This window comes from Anopheles coustani, chromosome 3, assembly GCF_943734705.1.
Source record: "Anopheles coustani chromosome 3, idAnoCousDA_361_x.2, whole genome shotgun sequence".
NCBI classification, from domain to species: Eukaryota; Metazoa; Arthropoda; class Insecta; order Diptera; family Culicidae; genus Anopheles; species Anopheles coustani.
In genome coordinates, this window is record NC_071288.1 from 54,626,126 (window position 1) to 54,652,119 (window position 25,994).

At 49.7% G+C, this 25,994-nt stretch overlaps 3 protein-coding genes across 3 annotated transcripts in view; 1 reads left to right on the forward strand and 2 right to left on the reverse strand.

Moving 5' to 3' along the window:
• Positions 1–23,524, forward strand: part of LOC131262963 (uncharacterized) — a 38,301-nt gene extending 14,777 nt beyond the window's left edge. The window contains exons 2-6 of the mRNA XM_058265072.1: positions 20,714–21,073; positions 21,149–21,662; positions 21,738–21,899; positions 22,412–22,728; positions 22,802–23,524. Of these exons, the coding sequence (XP_058121055.1) occupies positions 20,714–21,073; positions 21,149–21,662; positions 21,738–21,899; positions 22,412–22,728; positions 22,802–23,487 (2,039 nt within the window). The 3' untranslated portion in view covers positions 23,488–23,524. The remainder of the gene's footprint in view (positions 1–20,713; positions 21,074–21,148; positions 21,663–21,737; positions 21,900–22,411; positions 22,729–22,801) is intronic.
• An 88-nt stretch (positions 23,525–23,612) lies between these two features.
• Positions 23,613–24,342, reverse strand: LOC131262972 (glutathione S-transferase 1-like). Its single transcript, XM_058265084.1, has 2 exons — positions 24,208–24,342; positions 23,613–24,125 (listed from the first exon to the last, which is right to left on the reverse strand). Exons 1-2 carry the CDS (start codon positions 24,340–24,342, stop codon positions 23,613–23,615), a joined length of 648 nt encoding a protein of 215 aa, XP_058121067.1.
• Positions 24,343–24,634: 292 nt separating this feature from the next.
• LOC131262982 (glutathione S-transferase 1-1-like) lies at positions 24,635–25,297 on the reverse strand. The gene has a single exon (XM_058265097.1). The coding sequence runs from the start codon at positions 25,286–25,288 to the stop codon at positions 24,635–24,637; it is 654 nt and encodes a 217-aa protein (XP_058121080.1). The 5' UTR covers positions 25,289–25,297.
• Positions 25,298–25,994: the final 697 nt, after the last annotated feature.

The window sequence follows — 25,994 nt, forward strand, 5'->3', positions numbered from 1 at the left end:
GATTACGGGGACAAAGATAATTTAGGGCTTATGGTTTGCGCATCCTGCCACGCCACAATTACTTCGCAAGACACCAATTTTAAGACAGCATGTTCTCATTAACACCATTTCACCACAAATTCAATCTAACGATTTATGAACGGTCAACCTAACGGCATGACTATCTCACAGTGCACGCTGGTCGAGAGGGATCCATGGGAAACCTGAAAAATCTGCCATCCATCCCCAGCCCTGTCCCCACCTGAAACTATGTGTGTGTGTGTGTTTGTTCAATCCGCGGGGGCTTACGGGACTCGCACTGCGGATGCGGACTAATTTACATGCTTTTTCTTCACTCTTCGTTCTGGTTCTCTTCTCTCCGCGCGTATTTCGCTGACCTGATCAAGCTACGAAAGGGATCGCGCGGTGGAAGAAGGGAAGGGAGATGTTCTCCGTGGGGCAGCCAGTTCAGGAGACCTGCTAATGAAAGCGCCGTCCAAGCTAGCCAGCGGTACAAATGGGCTAATGATAGTTGCGCAAGCCGTGAGCGAACAGGAAGAGGAGCTTATTGGGCTTTACATTTTCAGCGTCCACCCTTTGCTCGTCGCCAGCGTGCTGCCAGGGATGCTGGCGGGCCGGAATTTCTTTCCCACCGTTGCAACACCGGGCGAATGAAGACATATTGCTGACTGGTGACTTTGAGTGAGGAATTTTTGCGACCAACCTCCCGCTGTTGGCGATTGGCAGATTCGAGTTTGCCCGGTCGATTGCCCAGTGTGCTCTTGATGGCGCACTTTGCATACTGATTACTGTCGATCAAAAGCGCGCGCACACACACATGGACACACCGGCACGATTGACGCGTGCTCGTGGTCATTTTTCAACTGGAAAAAGTCCTCCAACTCAAGCCGATCGCCGATTTGTTTACCTTATTTCGCCAGGCGACATTGTTCGATAGGGGAGTGTTTAACATATTTTATTCCATTTTCTTTTCGCTTCTTTGCTTTTTTCTCTTATCTTCCTCCCCATTTTGGGGTGGCGGTTAGATCACCGTCCAGATCCGGACGCGATTCCGCGGACACCCCGCGGTCTTTCGATGATCTTTCGGTCGAATGATGGGCTGGTGGTTTGGTTGCATTTTCGCATTTCACTCCGTGGGCAAACGTTTTATTTCCTTTTAATACCGCTGGGAATATTGTTGAAGCCTACCGCCCCGGATCCGCGACGGAGAGACCAAAACCCGGGAGTGGCCACCTGCACCAAACCTGTGTGCGATGTTTTCGAGCCAAACGGCGAACGCACAGTTCACACGACGGCCCCATCGAGCTCTCAATGGTCGGGCATATTTATGACATTTCCAAATCTCGGCCAGGTCAGGCTCTGTCTCTGTTGCTCTGGCCGTCCCCTTTTTGCCCTCCCCACAACGCCGCACTTCCAGCGGCGTTAAGCGCTCACATTAGCGGAAAAGGGAAATAAAACCCGAGCGACCAGCAAGATGGAACCGAAGAAGAAGAAACACACTTGGAAAACAAAAGTAAATACAATAAAGGTTTGGAATTTTTTCCCATTACGGTTGTTGACGGCGTTGTTTGTGGTTTGAAGATAAAACGGGGAGGAAACAATACGGATGAAAGCTAAAAAAACCCCTCCTTCACCCACGTAAGCTCCGGAATGTGGCCGCTTTCCGGAAGGCGCACAACAAACATCCCCGGTTGACGCACTTGGGAGTGAATGTCAAACTCTCGTTTGACGGTTCGTCAGCGGAATCGATCCAGAACCTCCCTAGGTCAATATTAGAGCACGCACAGATAAGCGCCCTCTAGGGTGTTGCTTTACGATTTTGGGGCTAAATCACTTATTTCTTGGTACGCTCGCCAAGAAACCGGCGCATGTGAACGAACTCCAAACGGAGGGTAAATCTGTTCAAAGTGTGTATACTTTTTGGTCGTTGTTGGACCAAAAAAAATCCAACCCCTTTCGAGCTCAAATTACGAGCTAAGCAAATCAAGTTTAAATGAACCCTTCGGTTTAATATTTGCATTCTTTTCTTACCCGGTTTCTTGTGCCCCTTTTTTCACCTCTTCGGGATCCTTAATAAGCTCCTCTGTCGTTTGTGCGAAAATGTAAAGTTGCCAGCAAGCTGGAAAATGAAGCGAACACGGACAGAAGCGGACGAAAAACCAAAAACCCATATTCACCAGAATGACGGCTTCCGATCAAATATGAAACCCGATACTTCCCCCTCAGGGGGCTAAGCTTCGTCGGTTTGAGAGCTGGGCCCCGAAGGGCTGTCGGGAATGGAGTTCCAATTTCCCTTCCGTTCCCTTTATACACCCCCTCGCTCCCGTCCTTGGCAAAGTAACCAAGAGTATTTTTTTGTAGAGTAAACATTCTTGTGGCTCCATTGTCCCTTTGCGTCCGGGGACGTGCGATTGAAACAGTAGAACCCCGGACAGACCCTTGCCCGCCTCGTGAAGAATAAAGCATTTCAGACTCGGGAGGATCGCTTCGGCGATAAATCAGGTTGCTTCGGTTCACTCGATATGCTGCTTCCGGTCGAATGTGGTTTGTGTGTCAGTGTGGTTCAGAAGTTTTTCTCCATCTCTTTTTAATTTACTGTCACACAACCGTTTGACAACATAGCCATTATAGCGAAATACTAAAATAAAAGTAAAGCACCCGAGAAAACTTCGCTTCGCTCGCTGGGTTCTTACATTCCATTTATTTTTTTTATTTTGGGGCCTATTTATCCCATTTTTTCCCCCAAACCCGGAGTCCATTAGATTGATGCTTTTTATTTAGATTCATTCACCATTTATTACTCGTCCAATATCGAAAAAGGGCGAAACTGAAAGTAGACCGTTGGAAGCAGGGACCTTTTCTCCAGCTCCCCTACTCGCTGCTTTCCTCCATCAATTTCTCATCGCATTGAGTTGATTGAAAGATTGATTACAAATTCAAACCCAACGCCATTAGCGTTTTTCGCGAACAATCCACAACCCGGGCGATTCCCCCTTCCCTTCCTGCAAACGTGGCGATGGCGTTCATTTGGTGATTTACTGAAAAATGGTCCTACGCCATCCGGACGTGCTGCGCGACTTTTGTTCGCCTACGCCAACCCGAAAAGCTCTTTGGGACCTCGACCCCACCCCCCCTGGGTACGCTCCTACACGCGGTAATGCCGCGAGTGGTCCTTGAAAACTCCAACCTAGGAACGAAAAAACTCTCCCAGTCCAAGTCCATCAAGTAAATCTTAAGAGCTAAATAACCATACACCATCGCGAAGGGGTTGTCGTCTTGCTGCCTCTTAAATGTCGGCCGTCAGCAAAAGTCGCGTCATCGGTGGCGTCAGCATTTGAAGGAGCGCTTCGGTTTGGTTGTTGTTGCTGCCCGCTGTTTCTCTCTACTTTATCAAACGCCGATTCGGGGTGCCCAATTGAAGAGAAGTGCCCTCCACATTGCTGGCTAATAGTTCCATCTTCTAGCACCTAACCTGGGCAGCTCTGCGAGAAGCAAAGGAGAGAAGAATGTTGTCAAAGGGAATCCAGTTGATAATATCATCCCGAAAAATGTTTCACGATGGGTGTGCTATACGAGACACATAACTTTTATGCTTAAGCCAATCGCACCCGAACCTAGACGATAAATCCATGGACCCATCGCTTGCAAATATAAGCTAACGTTGGACAATTTTCATATCGTTGCCCCGAAACAAACTTCGCCCTAAACCTTACCAGCGTGCAGCGGAAGAAAAAGGCAGTTGTTTCGCCACAGAATCTTTACCACATCGAAGACGATACCGAGAGCTGCCGAGGCCGTAACTTAATGCCGGAACGCCGGGGCGACGAGCAGGATGTAACCGAACACCAGCGGGCAAATTCTAACCCTTTTTCCACCGAGGCGGGTTTGTTTGGATCAGAGTGAACGGTTCTTTTACGAAGGTTTCCTTTTTTCCTTCATATTATGAAGTTGTCCCCGCTTCGGCTACGCAACTGTCACTTGGGTAGCGTTACCATAAAACAAAAAACTACAGACCCATCTTCGCCTTCCAAGCACCAGGGAGATGAGCTTTAGCAACTGCACTGACTGGAAAATGAGACCGCTGCAACACGAGATCGGTTTGCGCAAAACAAATGAAGAAAAAACGCCTCCCAGGCCGGGGAGAAGGATGTGAACGTAAAATCGGATTCTTTACCCGAGCAGTATAACGTGAAAAAAGTGTAAGGTTTCTACGGCGAAAATTCATCACTCGAAAGGAAGCTGCGTTCGTTGGAGAAGCAGAAAAGCGAACTTTAATAGAGGCCACCGGAAGGCGTAGGGCTAGTACGATCTGTGCGGTGCGTAAAGTCCATCCCCCGAGTGGTGACGGTAAAGGGTGGCAGTAGGGAAATGAAAGGTACGCAAAATGGAACCACACAATGGCTCACAGTCCGGTTTCGATCGTCGCCCTCCCCAAAGACGGCGACGAGAGGTCACTCTAGTCGTTAATCTTGTGCACTCCGGTGTGCTTCCGGTGGAAAAGAATCCACCGAAAGCTAAAAACACGATCGTCCGGGTATGGCAAAAAAAAACAGTGCATGCCATCCCGGTGCCATCGCCCGCCGAGAACCAGAACAAACCGAACGGGGCCTTAATCGGCTATTTAAACGCCGCCGATGCTACACATTTCGCGATCTGGCCGAGCGGGAAAAAAGCAGGCGACGACGGGGGGCGGCGCGTGTACGGTCGGTAGGTCGTAAAATGTTATTATCAACCTACCAGAGGAGCACGGACAAACCGGAGAACCTGTTCCGCCGTCACCGGGGCTGAGGTGTACCACGCGCCGGGGCGAAAAAGAAATTCCGGACAACTTCCAAGACTCCGGCGAACGAACGAGAGATGAAAGGGTCGCGAGCGTGAGATAAAGCGTTCCCCGGGGTGGATGGTGGATGGGGGGTTGGGGTATGCATCAGGGGTGGAGTGAAATGATAAATAAATCTTTCGCTGCAGCTTCACCCTCGTTGGCGGGGCAATTCCGGGGAAAGGAATAAAACTTTGCCAACATTTGCCACCGGACCAGGTTGGTGGAAAACGGGGGGAAATAAGAGCAAACGAATGTGGAAAGGAAAAATAGAGGGAAACAACCTTCGTTCACGGATTACCCCGGATAGTTTAATAAAGTATTTCTTGCCATTTTAAAGCGAAATCAAAGAAAATCTTAGATCCAGGCTTGTAAATCCTGATGGAAGCTAATGAAGTCAACTATTTTCCCAGATAGTATGAAATTATTCAAAACTTCGTTGGAATTTTCTATTTCGTTGAAAAGCTTGAAAAAACCTATTAATTTATCATCAAAAACATTCAAAAGCCAATGCTGGGCGTAGACAATCATAAACATTTACGATTCCTGGTAAAGTGTGATGTGTTTCCATACCAACGATAAACTCTTTAGCAAGGGAAAAGATAAAAAGAAATAGAATTGCTTCTCTTCATCAAAGTAACCCACGAACTAAACGCCAAGTTACCCTATCAGATTCACATATCATAAAGTGGACCTAAAGCAACCGCGACTGCTTGTTGCCTCTGACTTTCCGGACTTCTCGACCAAGTATTCAACAACAAGCTGATGTAGCAGAAAAGAACGACAAAACGACACGCGAAAAGCGGTCTTTAAAGCATAAAGCAACGAATGCAATTACACACTATTTGTAGAAGGTTGCATAGATATGCTTAGAATTTCAGTATCGAAAAAAACTGTTTTAAATAGCACGCCTTCGCCACACTCCGTTCTGGTACGGTCCAGCTGCATTTCCACACTACTTCCATCCACCACACTTGGTATTGGCATCTGCCGGCGTGTCTTTTCTTCGTGTTATATTTTTTCTCCAGCAGCGGCGGAAAACGGCTTGCCGCGGAACCTTCGAGTGGAGAAAAACTCCCCAGCGAAGGTTGAGAGAAAATCCGGACCGGTGCCGGTTCGTTTGTAGACACCCGGGCGGAGTCGGTGTACGAACGATAAATAAACATGTACCCACCAACCCACCAACCGACGCCCACCGCCCTAGCAGAAATTCCGCTCAGCCAACGAGCCGTTTGGACGAGCGCGCCGACATTGCTTCCCGTCGAGCGAACCAGAAATGTAACATATTAACAGGCAGCACACCAAGCAGCATTCAGCATAGTTTCGCCATCGCCCGACCATCGCCCCCTTTGGGGTGATGCGAATGGAAAAAGGCATTTGCAAGTCGTTTTGTGGGCTGAAAGCTACCTTTCCCAACCTTGGCCGCGGCCTGGTGTCTCTGGCCCACTTGTGGCGCACATTCGCACATGCAGCTCCCCAACCGCAGCTTCCACGAGAAGCGATGCGAGAGAAAGCACGGAGTGGAATAAAAACCACGTTAAATAAAACGAAATATACGTTGGCATCCGGAGCGGCGGGGAGAACTAACATACACTCACACACAAACATACATGTATTGGGTGTGCGAATGAATGGCTATGCTGCCTTTGCTGCACCGAAAAAGAAAGCATTTTTGCCTGCGCCACGCTCCGGTGCACAAAACATACAACTCATCTAATCTAATTCGCCAAATCCGGCCGCCAGCCAGAGTGGGGAAGGGAGGCATCCAGCAGGAAACAGAGAAGGGTTTTGCCGCGTGCCTACAAAGCACACCAACGAGGAGAGGGCAGGCAACACAGTATTGTTACGTTTCGCCAGCAACCATTTGGAATCGAATTCCGAATCCCGATCGCGATCGGTGGAATGTTCCGCTGGAGTGAGACGGAACGCGGGGTGGTTCAGAGGACTTTACGATTTTGGGAGTAACGTTTGCTCCGGATCGGAAAAGGTTCAGGACCAGCACCCCGAAGGCATTACGACTTCCAAATAGAACCAGCTCAAGAAGGGGAAACCCTAAGTCGTCGCTGAGAGCAAAGGATAGAAATAGACAACACATAAACAAAATGTTCACATTACGCGATCGCGAGGCTCGGAATCCCGTTTTTGGCAACCAACGTACATCGAAATCGAACGAAACCCCAGGCCACCCCGGGGATTAGTCACGCCGCGGTCCGTGACCGTACGCTCCGAAGGGAAGGTTTCCGCCCCCGACGGTCTCCGAATGGAACGCCGGGCGGAAATACATACGCTTACCATTTAATTCTATTACTGGCCATCGAAGCATATAATTAAAAAATATTCCCAATGCTTCGCTCGCAACGAAGGGGAACGCGCACGACAATGGAACGACTCGAAGATCGATCGAAGTGTGTCTCGCATACCTAAGCCTCCATAAGGTTACGGAATGGGGCCTCCAGAACCGGGTGGATTGTGCCGGGGGTTGTGAGTGCGGAGGAACGAACGAGAAAATCTAAAAAGCTCGATCGAAGGCTCGATACGCTAAGCCGTAAACGGTGTTTTCTGACGTCTGTTCTGAGGCGGGGAGGATTAAGATGCTTCCTTCTTTCGAGCGAGGCGAAGAGTTTCGATCCGAGACCGAACAGTCTTGTTGCGGATCGATCGTCACACACCGTGATTCATTGGAAGGGAAAGAAAAATGAACAAAAAGTGAGGAGGAAAACAAGGAAAGAGCATTCAAGACGCGAGGTCTTGTCTTAGGCGAGGCGATAAAAATTCATTTTATTTCACCCAAACGATGTCTTCATTAGGAATCGGACGTCTTGTGTCCTGTGCGATTGTAAAACCGCGGACTGCGTCCATACATGGTAGTAAATTAGAACCAACGGTTGACCTTGGAGCTGACCGTGCTCTCGTGTAGATGCTGCGTAAATTTTTTCCTTCTCATGCGAGGATCAGCTCGCCAGATGAACCCATTTCTGAAACCGATCCAATTTACCGGCGGAGAAACGAAATTGAAGCAGGAGCAAAAGGCAGAAGAAATACTTAACTAGCTGGCCGGATGAGCTTTCAGCGCCACAAATCATCTCGACGCCGACGCCGGGTTTCGGCCGTGTTCTGATTTCTCCACTCCAAATGATGTGGTTTCGAGAAATGGAGAGCACCAAAACCTGACGCACACGGATCGTTCCCGTTCGGCAGACGGGTGGTAATTATTTCATACGGAGGAAACCATGCACGCAATCTTTGCGTTGGTCGTCTGGTGGGTAAAGAACCGATTCCGGGCCAGCTGGCCAGGGAAGCGGGCACAGTGTTTCCAGTCCAAATGGGGAATGGATGGATATGGATTTCCTCTCGGGCTCACTTCCTGCGGCTCGTGCTTTCCCATCCCCGCGCTCGGGGATCGATGCCTACCCGGTGATCGCCGAATGATTTAATTGTTCATTTTCCAACTCCATTAGGCCGTGCGCGGCTAATGAAGCCTTCGCGAGGGAGAGCTCTCAGCCAATCAGGAAAAGCTGGTACGGTGCACATGTCGATTGCGTTGCGCCGACCAATCTTCCCCCACTTCGGGCAAAGGCCGGATATTGATTTTCTCATTTTCGGACCCCCAGAGCATCGCGATGGGAACGTGACACGGGAACGCTTTCCACCCGCTGGCAAGTGTTCTGGGCGAGCCCAAAAATGGTCACACCCGCCTTTCACCAGCCGGCGGATCAGGGCGGACTGTGTTTTTGCGCAGGCCTAGGAATCGAACGCTGGGTGATCATTGTACATCGGCCCTGGCCAACAGTTATGGGATCTCAAACATCGCGAACCGGTGAACCGGTTGTTTCTAACGTTGTCGCGATCGCAATCGCGCTCACCCTGGAATGCTCGCGAATGCTTGCTCCCGACGAAGGGGGCCACCAGCCATATTCGGAACCACCGCTAGGCCACGCTGGTTGTCGTTGCCGTTCGAAACCCGGCCCCAGATTAGATCTGGAGCTGTCTCGAGCAAGACCTCCGGGACGGCGGAGCTGCAGAGTGAGAGTGTGGCTTTGCGAGCGGGCTTTCCAGGGACGCTCGATGGTGTCGTGGTGGATGGCTTAGGACAGTCCGCTAACCGGCTTTCGGTTCGAAGCGAACGAAGCCACCGATCAACCGAAACCCACTGAACCGAAGCGGGAAAGCCATCTCGGAAGAGATCGACGCGCGGGCTCGACACTTTCGTCTGGCGTGATTGATGATTCTAATCTGCTCACTTAAATCTAACATCAAATTAAAATTAATCGTATCACAATAAACATTTATTCGTCGACCCGCGAGGCGAGCGCGCAACCCTTCGAGAGGCAGGGAAAATTCTTTCTCTCTCCCTCGCTCTCCTTCTTCTTCAACTTTGCTTTTAGATCGAAGTGCTCGGGTTTTGCTTTATTTTTTTGGGAAGGATTTTCGTCGTCTCGTCGGCTTACCCAAAAACCCCACCTCCGGGATACATGACAATTGGATTTTTGGGATCTTGACGAAAATGACATCTCGGACTCGAGATGGCAAGGGGGGGGGGACCGAAAACATGAAACATGTTCCACTGCCCATTTCGAGATAATCCTGCTGAAAAAGCGACTCTTCGGCGTGTTTTGCCGTTTCACCGCACAACACAATTGTTTGCACTCGCGCCCCTTTTACACGACATAAGCTTCTGCTGTGGAGCATGTTCGAGCTGATGCTCCAACAACGAGACGGGAAAAGGATGGCGGGATTTGCAAGCCGATAGACACGATCGATTGCTAATGATTCCACCCGTGGTGGGTTCGGCGGCTCCGCGAGAGAAGCGCAACATGGAACCGGGAACGAAGCAAAAGAAATAGACGAAAGAAAGCAAAACCCACCCGGCAGTGTACATGAACATCTTCGACGCATTAGATTCGCTCGAAAATTGGATGATCTACTGAAATGTAGTGCCTGGCCGTGGAAAGAGAGTAATTTACAACGCCCAAACTTGGTCCGTTGGTGGAAAGTAAGCGGTTTGATTTTATTTTTCTTCCTCGCAAGAAGGCGAGTGTGTTTTTGGGTAGTTTAAATTATTTCCCCCTCTCTTCCCGTCGTACCCTTGGTCAACTTTACGTGCACAAGGGGCCACCGTTTTTCCCGCGCAAGCGTATCCAATTGGTCCAATTTAGGAAACGAGAAGTCCGCCAGCACCGGGCCACTCCGGTTCGGCATCAATGGAAGTCGATTTGGATCTTTCAAATTGTACGTAAGCGCTTCACGATCGTTCCGAATGAGATAGATCCGATCCAAAGATCCAGAAAGGGGAACGGTATGTGCGCTCCGGATGAGGAAAATCTCGATCTCGCCTCTTTTTCCCCGTCCCCTCCGGCCGACCACGGGACGGCGTCGTTAATTTGCAGAACAAGCAAATTTAATTAAATTCTTAAACCGTCGCCCGGCCCGGACGGGACATGGAACTAATGGCCCCGTTGGAAAAATACTTTTCTTCCAACTATTGCCCCAACATAAACTGTTGAACTGGATCGGATGAAAGTTGGTGGGTAATTCCTCGAAAATAGGTAGGCTGTAGATTTTCTTTTTTGTTTTGTTTTTCAACCCAACGGTCAATTAAAAGCCGTTTAACAAGTGGTTCACCCTGCAGCTGGCGGGAAATAACGCACCCCTCCAGAAAGGGTACTTCTGGGGTTTGAAACGGAGAAACACACGAGTCACAAATTCATTCATCATAAACGCCGCCATCGTAATACGAGCGCCCCCCCGAAATGGAAAACCGTCCACGGGCAGCGAAGAAACGAAAATGTGTGCAAATTTGCCAACACGTTTTGGGCAATCGCGTAAAACTGGCGCAAGCTTACGTGAACACCATTTTCATCATCCAACTGAACGAAGTGGAGGTGTTTTTTTTACCTCCCCCCCGGTAGGTACTTTTGGCTATAGGTTGATTTTATTTTTCCCTATTCCCACCATCTTTCACGCCAAAATTTTCAATTATGGCAAAGGTGTGTCGCACAGTGTCGAAAAAACGGACTTAAATGCTTTTAAATTAGCAAGCATTTTCGAACGGACATTGGGAGAAAAAATCGCCTCATTTCTGCAAAATGCCGGCAGGCCAAAATTCATACGGAACGTACAAACATAAAAACCGATCCTCACCATTGTACACACAGGTGTTTGTGTGTCTCGGATAGGGAAATAAAAAAAAAATGAATGGTGGCAAAATCCAAAAATGGGCCAGTTGTACGAAAACCGCTTCCGATAGCAGAAAACGCGTGGTTCCCTTTTTCTGTGTGACAAATGGGATTCCATTTGCATTTGGGCAGTTGGACCCGGCTCCGACTTGACAACTCGATGAACCATCAATAAATTCGGAAGAAGGTCGAGTTCACTGAACGGACGCGCATCGAACGAAGCGCACGAACTCGCGGACGCATAACGAACGAAAACGGAAAACCACACACGCGATATGGTTTCGGGTTAAATCATTAAATAAGGCAAAATCGAAAGAGAAGGTAAAACTTTAACAAAAATAAACAATAAAAACTACCCCTCCCTATGAGCGAGTGAAAGGGAGGGAAAACTTTAACCCCACAGCCAAATACGGCCACAATCAAGTTTGGCTCATTAGCGCCGGAATGCACTTTGTTTCCGGTCGGGGCGATAAAATTGTACTATCCCGGATCTCAATGGCGGTAATGGGGTGAGAGGGGGTGGCGGGAGGCTATAGATCGATTGTAGATTTTGGAGGTTAACTAGGAGGCCGGCTCTTGCTCCCCGTGATTGGAGTGGTTTTCGATCGGATCGGATAATCACGCGCAGAAAATGGTCTAGCTTTTCGCTGGCTGACATAATTGGCTAGTTTCCCCCAAAATAATAGCAAAGAATGGAAAGGGGAAGGGACAAGGGGAAAACAAAATTAGCCGGAGTGGAATCGCAAAATACCACACACAAACCTGTTTCTGGATCCTTGCGGATATATGCCTGTGACCTGTGCGGATATATAGGGAGTCCCAAAAGTCCTTAGCTTTGGTATGAGTTGTGTGGTCCCCGGACCGTAGTGGGGATTGGAGGATGGTCAAACGGACCCGGAGCGGCAATTCGCTATATAATTACAGGGAACAAAGCAAACCCCGGCACCGGGACTTGGCGGCACCAGAAGGTGTCCGGCGGCGAGCCTTCGACTTCCAGGACCGGTTCGGTTTTACTTTCGGTGCGCCAACACAACAAAACCACCAACAGAGACATCCAATTTCTTCCTCGTATCATTATCCACCGGCCAAAACGCCTGGCGTTTGACGCAGGGAAGGAAAAAGATCATTCCATTCCATTGCGTCTAAATGCCAAGAGGTCAAAAAAAAGGTTCATGTCTTCCCGAGGGACCCAATCGATCTAATTACTGGTTAGCGCGGAGATGATGGCTAACCGGCGGTAACTTTTATCGGACTCGGTTCACCCTGTCTCAAGCGCGTTTAAACGTTGGCGTTTCGCGTTTACGATCACACACACACAACTCTGCCGAACGCCGGAGTCCAGAAACACTCGGATTGCTTCCCCTTCTGGAAGAAAACGGAGACCGGCGTTAATTGCCCCGTTCGACAGGTACTTTCGTGACTTCCTTTTCGGCGGTACACGCCACTTCCGTTTGCTTCGAAACAGCATTCCAGTCCTAAAACAACTCTCAACGACCCTGGTGCAGCAGCGGGTCAGAAATTAAGATATTATTCCCGAAAAGCAGCTCTCCGTTAATGAAACGAGCCCGAGCGGCCAGGGTCAAATTGGGTGTATTCCTCAGGGTCGTCGTTACCTCACCTCCGACATCGACTGTCTGAGAGTAAGAAGATGGTATTTCCGGTGCGATATCATATGGATGCTATTGAACATTTCCTTCCTAAACGTCTTCCCCTAATGTTTCGATTGTGGTGAACGTTTCCCGATCGTCAAATCGATTTTGGAAACTAATCTCCTGTTTATGCACGTGTGCGTGTGCACAGAAGTCCTCGGGCAGGGGCACAGGGAAAAGGAAATGAAAGAGAAAATTTGGAAGAGAAACCACAAATTCCTAGGCCTTCGGGAGGCTAAAAACTCCGGCGTTAATGCGTTGTGAAATCGGTTTCTCTACGAGCCTTTTGAGCTGCAGTTCCTCCAGGCCGGCCTCCATCCAACCCGTACTTCCCCCAACGTTTGTTGATGACTGCGCAGATCCGTATGGCACTGGCCAAACACAACCAAACATTCAAAACGACCTCCAGAGCTCAGCCCTAGAATTGTATCTTCTTATTCCTTCCTCCCGAGCCGGAATGTGGCTCGTCGAAATGAGATTCGTCGAACTATCTACTCACCGGGTGGAAAGGTACGATTTTTGATATGCATTTCCTTCCATGCCTTCCCCGGCCGAGGGTCAAGTTCTGCAACCACCTTTTCCCCCCGTTGCGAACAGGTCGAAAAGGTTTCCTTTTACGCTTCGTGTTTGTGTGCTAACGATTTATGAATGAAACCGAAAATGCCCGTAGGGTAGCGGGTAGGAATTTAGTGGCACTGGGATGAGGATGGGTTGAAATCCCTATCCTTTGGCCTCGACCGAGGAGAATAAAAGTGAAGCGGTCCTCAGCTTAAACAGAAAAAAAAAATACAAAATATCCAACTACCTTTTCTGTGCGGATCAGCTTCAACATCAACAAAAACCTTCGGCAACAATCGAAGCCACGATCGAGCTGACGAGGAAGTGGTTATAACGCTTCTGTGAGTGAGGAAGACGTTTAACCGACTGTTACTAATATCTAGCACACGGGCCAATCTCCTAACTAATACCATCCGCATCTGGAGCGGAACCACCGCTTGGCGGATCGAATCGGATCGAGCCACAAAATCAGCCACTTGTGCAATTTGTCCCATTTGCTGGAGCCGATGGGGAACGAAGTTAAGAAAATTGCAACCATCTTCCCACCGAGGAAGTAGCTTCTTTTTCGCGAAAAATTACTGACGTAAACTGTTCGTTGAGGTGTTCCATTTCGTAAGTTGGTACACGAAAAGAAATCATGAAAATTAGTTTCCATTCTACAATAGTTTTATCCAAAGGCTCGCAAAAACATTTTAAAGTACAGCTGAGATTTTTATGTTCATTTATTTACACAATAAACTAGTGTTGTGCTTAATGAATCTTTAGGCGAGATTCATTCATATGAATCTATAACCTTAGATTCATTCAAATTGATGAATTAATCTTTTGCGATTCGAATCTTCAAACTTTGATGAATCTTATGACACCTTAATGAATCTTTCATAGATTTTTCACGAATCTTGATGATTCTTCCATTGACGGGGATCATTCGACCAAAAACAAAAAAAGGATATTTCTATCTATGTTTTGGTCTTTAGTTGTCTGTTCTTTAAACATTCATGAATCTTACAGGATTCATAAGTTCTTATTACAAGATTCATTAATCACAACGATGCAAAGAATCAGTCAGATTCATAAAAGTGAATCGGAATTATACAATATTATACTCTACAATAAACTCATATCCTAGAATCTCTTTACTGTTCCCAATGACATTTTTCATTGCATATTATTTTTAATTTAATTTCTATTACGGTAACAACTCATGCTGGTCGTTTTTCTTGCATTCAACACAGTGTAATACATTAGAACCAATAAACGAACATTTAAAAGAGGTTGAAAAGAGACACACTGGAAAACTCATATCAGCAGCATTGGACATGAAATTATAAACAATTTCAAAGCAACGCTACGAGCAATAAATTCCCATTTTCTGGAACAACAATTCAACCTCAAAAAAAAATATTATTCAATCCCAGATGGAAAAAACTAACAAAATGGTACACCCAACACTAGGTGAACAATTATGCAAAGCCAAAAAGCATTACCGTTCGCTTGATTTGTGATTTTTATAAGTTTACGGACACGCTTTTGAGCCCGGCGGAAAATTTCCCACCCAAAAACAGAGCGCCATTTCACAATTCGGAGTGGAATTGCACGTCGTCATAAAGCTTAGCTCTTACGAACATTAACCCCATCGGGTAAGATCTCTCGCCGGTGTACTTGTGTCTCATTGCACCGAGATTGAAAGCGCTTGCAGCAAAAGCGTGGAAAATAAAACACCCCAACCTGGTTGCCCTCCCCCGTCGCAAAAGGGAGGTGGGTGAGACACAGGAAATCTTAAGTAGGGAAAAACCAAAGCAACAGTCCCCCGTACACCCGGTGGCAGATGGGTAAGAAGTCACCCTCGCAACCAACCTCGGAACGGGGGAGGGAAAGAGGGAGGGTAGTTGATGCGACACAGATGTTTGTGAGTAAGGAAAACAGAAAAAAGTAAAAAAAAAAACGCAAATGAATGTTTAATGCACACCGCGACGCAGGAAAGTAAATGCACGGCTTAAAGCACCGGCGACGGTTTCGCGAAAGATGATGACGGGGTTCCGCTGGCATTATTTTGCCACTTCTGTCCGCGAGGGATGATTTTCTGCTCGGGTTCCTTACGCTGCTCTTGCTTTTCATGTTGCCTTTCGGTTGCGCCATCCGAACCGTCGGTTACCATGGGCTTATAATGCATTAAAAGTGCTTCAGCAGGAAGGCAACAATTGCCTTGGTGGACCGCTTTGCACGGTGTCCCGCTTGGGGGCTGTTGACAACACCGGGGCCCGGGAAATCACCGGGATCTTTCCCAGAGGATCGCGCGAGCGCAGCTGTTGCATCGGCGAGCGAGAAAATGCAGCCTGGAATCGGACATACACTTTTTTTTTAAAATCACCTCAACGGCAGGTGGCAACGCCGCAGCAAAGGGCCAGGTGCAGGACGATGGTTGGTGGGCCACCGAATAATCACCACAACTACCACCGCATCTGTCCGCGGGTTTTGAGAAGAAAGGCAGCGGGAAGGAAAAATCGCCCCTCGCGGGAAAGTAAACTGTAACGAAAGATATATTAACGAGAAAACAAAGCGTTCGGTCTGCATTTATTTAGCACTGGACCGCTCTACTTGCTTCTCTTGCTAGCACCCCTGTTCCCACCTCATTGGGCCTCTCCCCTTCTCTCCAAGGTGACGGTTTTCGAAGCAATGGCGTCGACAACGCGACCGTGGAAAACTCGGAATGCCCGAGTAAACGAAAGAAGGTCATTCCCGGGCGGGGAAATACGCCTTTCGAAAAGCTTCTGAATGCATCGGACGGGGAAGGAGCTCTGGGACGGCTCTGCACAAAAATGCACAAGAATGATTGGTTAATTTCATCTCCATAGTGTTTTACCCCGGGACACAAACCGATTTCGCTGTTGTTTTGATGGCAGGGACCACAACAACTGTGGCGACAGTTTGACCGCATCGTAGGGTTTGCTGTGGATTTATTTTTCTTTTCCTCGTTTCCACGCGCTTTTCACTTCACCACCTGTAGCTCGAAATTGAAACAGGAAAACAAAATCACAATGAAAACAAAAAAAAAACCAAGGAAGACAAGTGGACGGAAAATAAACCGTTGATCATTTTCCAGTTGATCGCCGATCAGCGGCGCCGACCGGTAGACCACCAACCAAGTGGAGTAATCTCGCTCGGACACACAATCGTACGAGCATCTTGCCCGAGGGCCCAACCCCTGGCGGTAGTCTTTGGTCGGGCGGTAGGGACAGACGGCGGCAAATCAAACAACAAGTCACAGCCCAGCGGACGGCCGTATGGTTTCATATTGTTGATTTGCTTTCTTCCGCTTTTCCTATGCGCTCTTTTTTTCTTTCGATTCGCTCCCAAATCGGTCAAGCGTCAAACCGTGCCGCAATGGTTGTTACTTTGTACACTATTAGTTCACCCTTGGTAGAACACGCCGGGGAAGGTAATGGTCGGACCCTGAAGGAAACAAATGTTTGCATGCTTTTCACACTACTTTAATCCTTTTCTCACTCTTTACCCACGGGGAAAGAGATTTTCCTCTCTAGTGAAACTAGGTTGCATAAATCTGCTGCAAACAACGTTGTCCAACGTGGCGTGTCTTGGGATTTCCCGGTTGTGAAAGGAAAACGGTCACAAAACAGCATCGATTCCCGAGAAGATGTACCTCCGAAGAAGAGAAAAGGCTATCCTCCGGTTTATTAGGGCAAAGCATCACTAATCTCCTTCCCGCCAGAAGCTCCCGAAAATGATGGCAATTATTTTTCGCACCCCAAACCGGTCCATCATTAGTCATCGGGGAGGGGTGCTTAAAGATGTTTCCTGCGTGAATTTCTTCTCGCCTTAATTTTCACCGTTACGCCGATTTCCTCCCCACCCGGGGCCCCCGGGAAAGGTAAAGAAAAAACAGCGAACGAAAAGAAAAGAAAGGGCCACACGATGGATGGCTTCCCCGGTCCCGGGACAGTTTCATCCATAAAAATATATTTTTGGTCAATCAACCTGCGAACTCCGCGCGCGCGGTGAGACTTTTGCCGGACAGTTTTCCGATTCAATCCCATTTGCTTTTCCCATCCCCGCCCGGAGGTAGCAGTATATATTTATACTACCGGAAATTAATTCCGTTTCCCAAGGTTCGACCGGGGCCGTCGGGGCTAACGATGGGAGCGCGTACGATCGCGCAAATTTTGCACCATAAAATATGTCAATGAGTCAGCCGGCTTCCGGGATGGGATGAGTTGCCCCCGGGGGAAACTCTTCTTGATCTTGAAGTTGATCTCCACCTAGAGTTGGAAGAAATCAAGAAATATTTCCTCAGCTTCGTTTGTCATTATCACTAGAGTGTATTTCGACGCGTGGAAGTAGATGATAACCGTTGGTTTATAATGTTCAACCATAAAGTATCACAGGGACGAGGTCCTACGTGACACTCACAGCCAATTGACAACCGCTAATTTATCGTCCGACCGTGGAGGGAAGTGACTCGACCAACTCTCTCACGGGACCACCAACTGCGCGGCTTTCCTTTACGATTTCCCGGCGGTCTCGTTCGCTTATCGTTTGATCCGACGCGCGCGCGAGCACGTCTCCCAAAGTTGAACCCATTACCCCGGCTATGTAAGGGCAAACAATTCCGTCGTCATGTCTTGTGTGTGTGTGTGTGTGTGTACATCGCCCCGAAGGGCTTATCATGCGACAATGATCGCTCTCGGGGGTGGATGCGTATGCAGAGTGAGCTTTCGCCCCGGAACCGTCCGTCGTCGCCGGTTCGACATCGGCTTTATCTGAGGTGTACCGCGGTGCCGGTGACGTCTCCCTCGTGCCAACCATACACGGACAGTACGATCCCAAGCGGTAATATTGTTGTGTGTTCGGAGTGTAAAAAAGGGAACGAAAAACAAACGACTCCACTCCACTCTGTTGTTGCCGTCGAATTCCGACACGGAAGAAGCACGATACCAGAGTACCACCACCCCGTCCGAGACGCGGTATCCTTCGCCCTCACGATGCACCGTCGTCCCGCTGAGACGAGGCACGATCCGGTTCCAGGCGCGCGCGCGCGCCTACGCAAGACATTCCACATGCGTTTCTGGTCGCACTCAAGCCCGATCCCATTCTACGGTCGTTCCATTCCCGTTCGGAACATGAAATTCGGTTTCCTCCCATCCTTTCACACATACACACACTCACACTCCTCGCCAAACCATGGGCCCTCGAATGCGCACGATCGTCATCGAGAACATCGCTTGTTTATTGAAGCGGCCCACATCCCAATGCCGATGCCATTTGCAGCCACGAACGAACGAAAGCGCAGAGATTGAGAGACGTATGACGCCGGTCGCAAGAACCTGGGACTCGTGCAGACTCTTTGGAGGACGCCTTCACATTCCGAACTCCTACGCAGAACCCGTCACACCACGTGACAGGGCGAAGGTGTTGGGTACATGTACACACCCCTCGGTCGACTCAGAGGGCAGAGAAGATCCCAGACGAGTCGCACGAACGTCTCCCCGGTGAAGCGTTGCATCGAGATGGGTGAATTATTGTTTCGCCCAAATGGGAAGCTTATAATTGGCGGGGCGAAAGGATTAGTCATCGATCGATCGAGCGAAACGGGATGGAGACGCTCCAACGTGTCCCAGGCGATGAAAGCCCATCTGAAAGGAAATGCGAAAGCCTAGACTTTCCGAACTCCGAACACCGAAAGACATCCCATCCGTTTATACTATTTGCCAACTATCGATTGTTTCTCGCCGTGCCCCATATACCCTAGATGAAATAAGCAGCGTGCGATCGATAGCTACGGCCCGATAAAGAAGACATAAATCTCTCTGTGACGAATGCTTAATAACAAAGCTCACGTCCCCATAGGAACGGCTACGGGTTTTCCAATCATTGTTCTCACACACAGGCACAACAGCTAGTGTGTCTGCGAAAGGGACACTTTGGAGATCCAGGAGGGGTTTATTGAAAATCCGCGCCAGCAACTCGGGGGATAAATTATAGGATCATATTTTGCCCGCAAGAAAAACGACCATCCAGCTTCTAACGTGCCTCACTTTCCTAATGACAGTGCTTTAGGGGAGGCAAACGGCCGTAATTAAATTGTGCTGTGCGAAGGCTTCCTCCACCGGGCACGACATGGCCGATGGCACTCACCTGGGTGGAAGAAGAAACCCAAAGCGCGTCCACGGCCATCTGATGCAGTTTCGATTATCGCGGACGTTCCCATGCGCGGATTCCCTCCGTTTAGCGGGTGTAGAAACGTTTATTTCATTTTTTTTTGTTTATCTGCTGCAACAACGACTCCCCCCTTTCGAGCTCAATGCGCTCCCAAGGAGCCCCAATTCCGTGTAGTAACCGTTTTACGGTCGATGTAGTTCTTTTTCCCGCTTCGTTTTGTACCAGTTCGCCCTGTCCGCGAAGTTGATTTAATTAAAAACGCTCGTTTCGCGAGCACTTGCCTCTTACTTTCGACGACGCCTGTGGGAATTGGCGTGTGTGTAGGGGGGCGAGACCCCACCGTACTGGGTCGGACCGGAATCTCCGACGCATCTCTGGTGCGCCGAACCGGGATCCAGTCCGAGGGCCCATAAATCGTAACGCATTAGTACCGTTACCGATGCACGTTGCGTTGTACGTCGGAGGCGGAATGGCCGGAATCGAACGCGATCGCGATCACTAGGATTAGTGCGAACCGTTAGTAGCACCATGTTACCGCATGGCCGGTGGCCGAATGGGACGGTGAAAGGAAAAAGATACAAGAATAAACATGCCGAAGTGCGGAGGGCCGTAGCCGGGCCTCGACGCGATGTTCACGATCAAGATCAAGAACCACATTTACGCCACATGGCGGTTTGTCGGCCGGTAGGCATGTTGGCAAGTTTTTGTTGCAGCAGGTTTAAGCGGCACCACTGTCCAACGCTGTTGATGATGATGGTGATTATGCCGCGCGCAAAGAGTGCTGCACTCGTTCCGTATCTGCGCATGCCTCGAAGCCTTTCCATTTCGGTTAGCACTGGGTCTGTCTGCTGTAACACAACTGCAGGGCGATTGGCAGGGTTTTGCCGGTCCGGGTCCTCCCGTTGCTCGCGAAACCCTACCGAAACGCTTCGGTCGTTGCGCTTCCGTCACTCTAATTGCCCTCGTAACGCCATCCACAACGAGATGTAAATGTGCTTTTGCTCGCTTCCATTTTCCTGGCGCCTCCCTTGACGACAGTCGACGACGTTCCAGACCATGAAATTGGCACGACGAAAGTACAACACGTTCCCATGGTTCCGGTAAGCCACCGGCAGACACTTGAAACCACTTGCCGACACTTGGCTACCTTCCTCTATCGGATGCATTTCATCCGAACCGTTCCACTCCGGTGACCTCGAGTTGGTCCGGGGTTGGCATCCTTCACCAAATAATTGCCCATTCTCCGCAACGGAGTGATCGGAAAACGCGAGGAAATTGTGAACCCAAACGCCGTTACTAATTGTCCGTCCGTTCGTTTTCTCTCCCCTCCCCAGGTGCCGGCTCCTGCTACTTCCCGTTCGAATTCCAGGGTGGATACGTGACGCAGAACACCGTCACGGCGGAGGGTGCGGTGCGGTACAGTCGGATCAACATCACCGAGAACGCGATCCCGCTGTGGGGTATGTGCCACAAGCGGCGCGACAACAACGTCATCCTGATGACCGGCACGGAGGAGGCAAGCTGCTATCGGTGCTTCCACCTGAAGCTGGTCTCAAAGAACGTGCTCCGGGTGCTGGCCGCCGACCAGGACTACATCTCCAAGTGTCACACGAACGAGGAGAAAGCGCTCGCCTCCTGTCTAACCGAGGACGACCTGCTGAACGAGGCGAAACATACCGAAATTATTCTCTACAGTAAGTGTTCGGAGCGGATGCTTGGTTCAGGGTGAATCGAAGGTGGTACTAATTTAGTTCGTTTTTTTTCTGCAGAATACAACGAATGGGATGGCGCGGAAGTACGTCAAGAGTACTGCCCCATCCACGGCCGGTACCGGATGGCGTACAGTGTCGACAGCAGTGACAACGGCGACGGCATCGAGTGCGACTCGGATCAATCCACGGTCGACAACTGTCCGTCCGGGGCGGCCCTCAATCTGCGCTTTCGGAACTGTGCCTTCCCCGACCGGGAGGTAACGTTCGAGTGTCTCGGCCACTGGCAGGGCTCGGGAGGGCAGAACTACCTGGCGCTGCTCAGCACGGCCACCGAGGGAGCGCACCTCGGACCCAAGTATCGCTGCGCCACCTACACGGAGAATGCCCACACGGGGGAGATCGAGATCTCGTTCAGCCGCGACTCGACCTGCCGCTCGATCGAACGCCAGTACGTACGCCATCCGAACTCCCGGTACACCAATGGGAACGGGATTGGCAACGAGTACCACCACGAGGTGCTCTCATTACGCCCGATACCGCTCGAGTTCGGTCCCGTCACCCAGTACTGCAGGTAAGTCGTAAAAAAGCCGCTAAAAGTGAGATGAATCAATATACTAAAATCGATCTGTTTGTTTCCATTCGACAGCTTTCCCAGCTGGCTGATCGGACGGTGGGAGCACGTGATCGTGAGCCAGAATCAGCTCATCTACAAAGATCACAACACCTTCAAGACGTACACGATGAAGTGCGTCAAGAACTACACCAACCACGACTCCAACAAGTACATCGTCTACAGCCAAACGCAATGGTAATTATTTCCGGCCGCTTTGGGCCTTTTCTTTGGACCTTCCTTCCCGTGGCCCGTTTTGCTTTCGTGTTCCTTTCTCTTCCTTTAATTTTCACTCCATCTTTGCGGATAATTAATTACCTAATGTCGAAGCGCTTCATTAGTTCATTACTACCCGAAGATGAGTTCGCTCCGTGTGCGAACGTGCGTGAATACTTTTCCCTTTCGAAACGCGTTCCTTTCTCCCGAGGTTCCAAATCGTTACGCCGCTCAATTAACACGCTTCGCAAACCAATTCCGCCAGTTGCGCCGCGGGGGGAGAGCTATTGGGATGGCAAACAAAAATCTGAAAATCCCCCAAAAACATCAATCAAGCACTTCCTTTAATTTCCTCCCCAACAACACGCACCCGTCTCGCGAGATCGAAGGGAAAGTGTGGCCACAAATCGCTATCCAGATGGTGTTGTTTCGTTTTTCTAATCTCGCACCTGTGCCGTTTTTTCCGATATCTTCCACCGTTTTCCGTTACACAGCGGCGAAGAGATGTACCAGTGTCTAAAGGTCGAACGGCGCGATACGAACGTGTTCGAGTTCCAGATCAGTAACCGACAGTCGGCCAACTATTCGGCGACGATTTGCAACGACTTTTACTTTAGCGACGACCGGTGGTTGACGCAGGGCCGGCTCGGAAGCAACGATATTGTGTCGCCCTGTCCCATTATCGGGGAGTTTTCCGGCATCATCCCGGACGACGAGGGACTGTGCGCGAAGCTGTCTTCGGAATGCGAGTCCCAGGACATTATGTACTACCAGATCTCGGCCTGCGACTACACGAACGAGGTGTATGAAGGTGAATTAACCGCACGGACACGTGCTCCGCTCGAGCGCTAATGCTAACGCTGGTATTTTCTTTCATTTTGCAGAGCGCGAATACCGTTGCCTGGGACAGTGGACTCATAGGAACATCGTATACACGTACACCCAGCGGCGAGACGTCGGGACGTACGAGTGTTTCGTCGGCACGATGCACTCCGATCGGCAGATCTTCATCAAGGAAGCGGGCGAACACTGCCAGCGGGATGTTAATCCGCACCGGTTCGGCATGGAACTGAACAAGGTCGCACACTGCACCCCGCCGGAGGTGTTCAAATCGTCCGCCCGGCCAACGCACAAGTACTCGGACGTGCTGCAGCCGACGCAACGGCCCGCCAACACGATCAACAGCAACACGAACAACGACATCGGTGGCCATGGTGGCACCAACACGAACGGGCTCGGCGGCACCGGCGGCAATCACCCGCACCAAAGTTCCTCGCCGTCGGTGGTATCCAACTCGACGCCCGCGCCCTCCTCTGCAGGGGCCACCACCGGGCGAAGTAGCTCCGTGGCCACCGGCGGCAGCAGCAACAGTGGCGGAACTGACAGCGGCAGCAGCAGTAGCGGCAGCTATCCGCCGTACAAGACTAATTCCAAACACGAGCCGGCCTCGGTTAAACCGGGCACCGTCGGCTCAACGGCCGCAAATGTACAGTCGCACTATACCTATTTATTATTGTTAGCAACAACGTTTATCTGTGTTATCCTAGGCCGTAAGAACATTAGCTGTTAAACCAATTACCAATTGTACACACGACAGGGCAAGAATATTGAAGATAAAACAAAAAAGTGAAATCTAACAAACATTAGCCTCTCTCGCGGTAGGGATATCCGAAATGCGGAAGGGGTCCTGTCCTCCTAGCCAGCCAAACCCGACTCAAAGTACGCCCGGTACTGACGCATTCCTTCTCCATTAATCTCCTCGTAGTCGGCCATGGACGCTTTGCATCCCTCATACCAAGCCGCGACCGATGGGAACTTCGCCAGATCGTACTGTACCGCTTCAAGTGACGATACCGTCGCAACCAGACTATAATCGGCCAGCGTCATGTTTGGCCCGGCCGCGTATGGGTTCACCGTGAGATATCCGTTCAGCACACCCAGCGCTTCCTCGATCTTGGCTATCTTTTCCTCGTCGGCCGGTGCCCCCTCGAAGTACAGCGGATAGTAGTAGTCCTCAAAGCGTGCGCCCAACGTACCGAGGTCGAAGAAGAGCCGCTGGTTGATGGTGGCACGCGTCTTCGGATCCTTCGGGTAGAGGCGACTGTTGGTTCGGCCGTACTTGTCCACGAGATAGACGAGGATGGCACGTGACTCCCAGAGCGTTAGGTCGTTGTCGACCAGCGTCGGTACGCAGTGCAGTGGATTAATCTGCCAAAGGGGAATGAAATGTTCTTTATCCAGACGAATCTCTTTTGCACCACCCGTTGACCTTCCCGGTACCGATACCTACCGCGACAAAGTTTGGCTTAAGGTTTTCTTCCGTCATGAGATCGACAAACTTTAGGTTGAGCTGCAGATTGAGCGCCTTTGCTACTAGCATCACCGAGCGGCAGGCCGGCGAAGCGGGATGGTAGTAGAAATCCATAACGATTCGATGACACGCAGAAGGATCACTTGAAGCACTTCTTTCGTAACACGGGCACAACGGTGGACGATCGGAAATCTTTTAGACAGGCTACTGGAACCACTACCGGTAGCTGGCTTCCAGTGCGCTATCTCCGTTATATCTTATCACGAAGGATTTACACGCGATGACACGACACGATATCGATTACACGGGAAGCTTCACGACGAGCAAAAAGTAAAAGCCAAAAGAACCGCCTTGCGTAGGAAAGGAATGCGGGAATCAAAGTGTTTGAAGAGAAAAGAAATCCGTCCTAAGGTTTACCCTTGTTTTCACATTCCATCCAGTTTTGAAACATCGTCACGGCGCGCTGGGTTATTTCACTGTAGCCCGTGATCACACCCTTGCACCGCTCGTACCAGCTCCGTACCGACTCGTACGGTGTGAGATCGAACTTCAGCAGCACCAACAAGGATACGGTGCATACGAGCGAGTAGTCGGCCACCGTCAGGTGATCGCCGGCGGCAAAGGTGTTCCGGCGCAAGCTTCCATCCAGAATGGCTACCGCTTCCTCTAGCTTCTGCCGGTCGGCATCCACCGGTGTGGCCCGTTCCAAAACGACCGGACTATAGTAAGCAATGATGCACTTGTACAGGGTGCCACACTCAAACAGCAGCCATTGGTTGACGATGGCCCGACGTAGCGGTTCACTAGGGTACAGGACACTTCCGGGCGGACCGAAGCGTTCGGCCAGGTAGCACAAGATCGCACCTGGTTCACATATGGCCACACCGTCGACAACCAGCGTGGGTACCGTGTGCTGTGGGTTGATTTTCTTAAACTCCACGTTCACATAATCTTTCCGGTGTACATCCAAACTGATCAGATTCATGCGGATGTTGAGCGCCTCTCCGAGGAGTAAAATGGCGCGCGACGGTGGCGAAAGTATGTTGTAGTACAGATCCATCTCTGGGTGGGCAATGAGCCAGGTGGCAACAGCGCTATGAGCATTTATACACCCAACATTCATTTGGCCTTGCATCGATTTTGATGGATTATATTGGAGTAGCACGAAAGCCCCGAAAAGCCTCTGTTTATTGGTGTATGGTTGGCGATCTGGTGATGGTAAGATATGCATATTAATACACTGCGGGACATAGTAATAACCCGGAAAATATCGTGCTCCCGGTTGGCACGGCATAAAGATGTTTGAAACCGAATTCAAATGGGTTTTCAAATACACTTACTCGACTGGTTCCATTTCTTCTACATAAGTGACAATTAATTGAACTTTTCTGCTGATATCTCTTCATTTCAATACCTTTCTTTAATATATTTTTTTTTTGTTAATAATTAACTACTATTTAGGGAAATAAAATCTATAACAAACACATTACACATGATGGAACTTGGGCATGATGGTGAACATCCTATGACATCAATTCGTACAACATAGCTGTGCGCTATTCTTCAACACTGGAATAATATAGATAATTGATAATTAAGTATTCTCTTTTTCTTGATTGTATAGGATACATTTTTGCCTGCATGTGGTATCAAATAAATCCAAAGAGTTGTTACTAGTAGGTGGTATTAGGGGACGAGCAATTAGAAAATTAGGACATCAGCGGCGTTGGTACGAATCCTAATCCTCTGTTCAAAGCAACTAACTA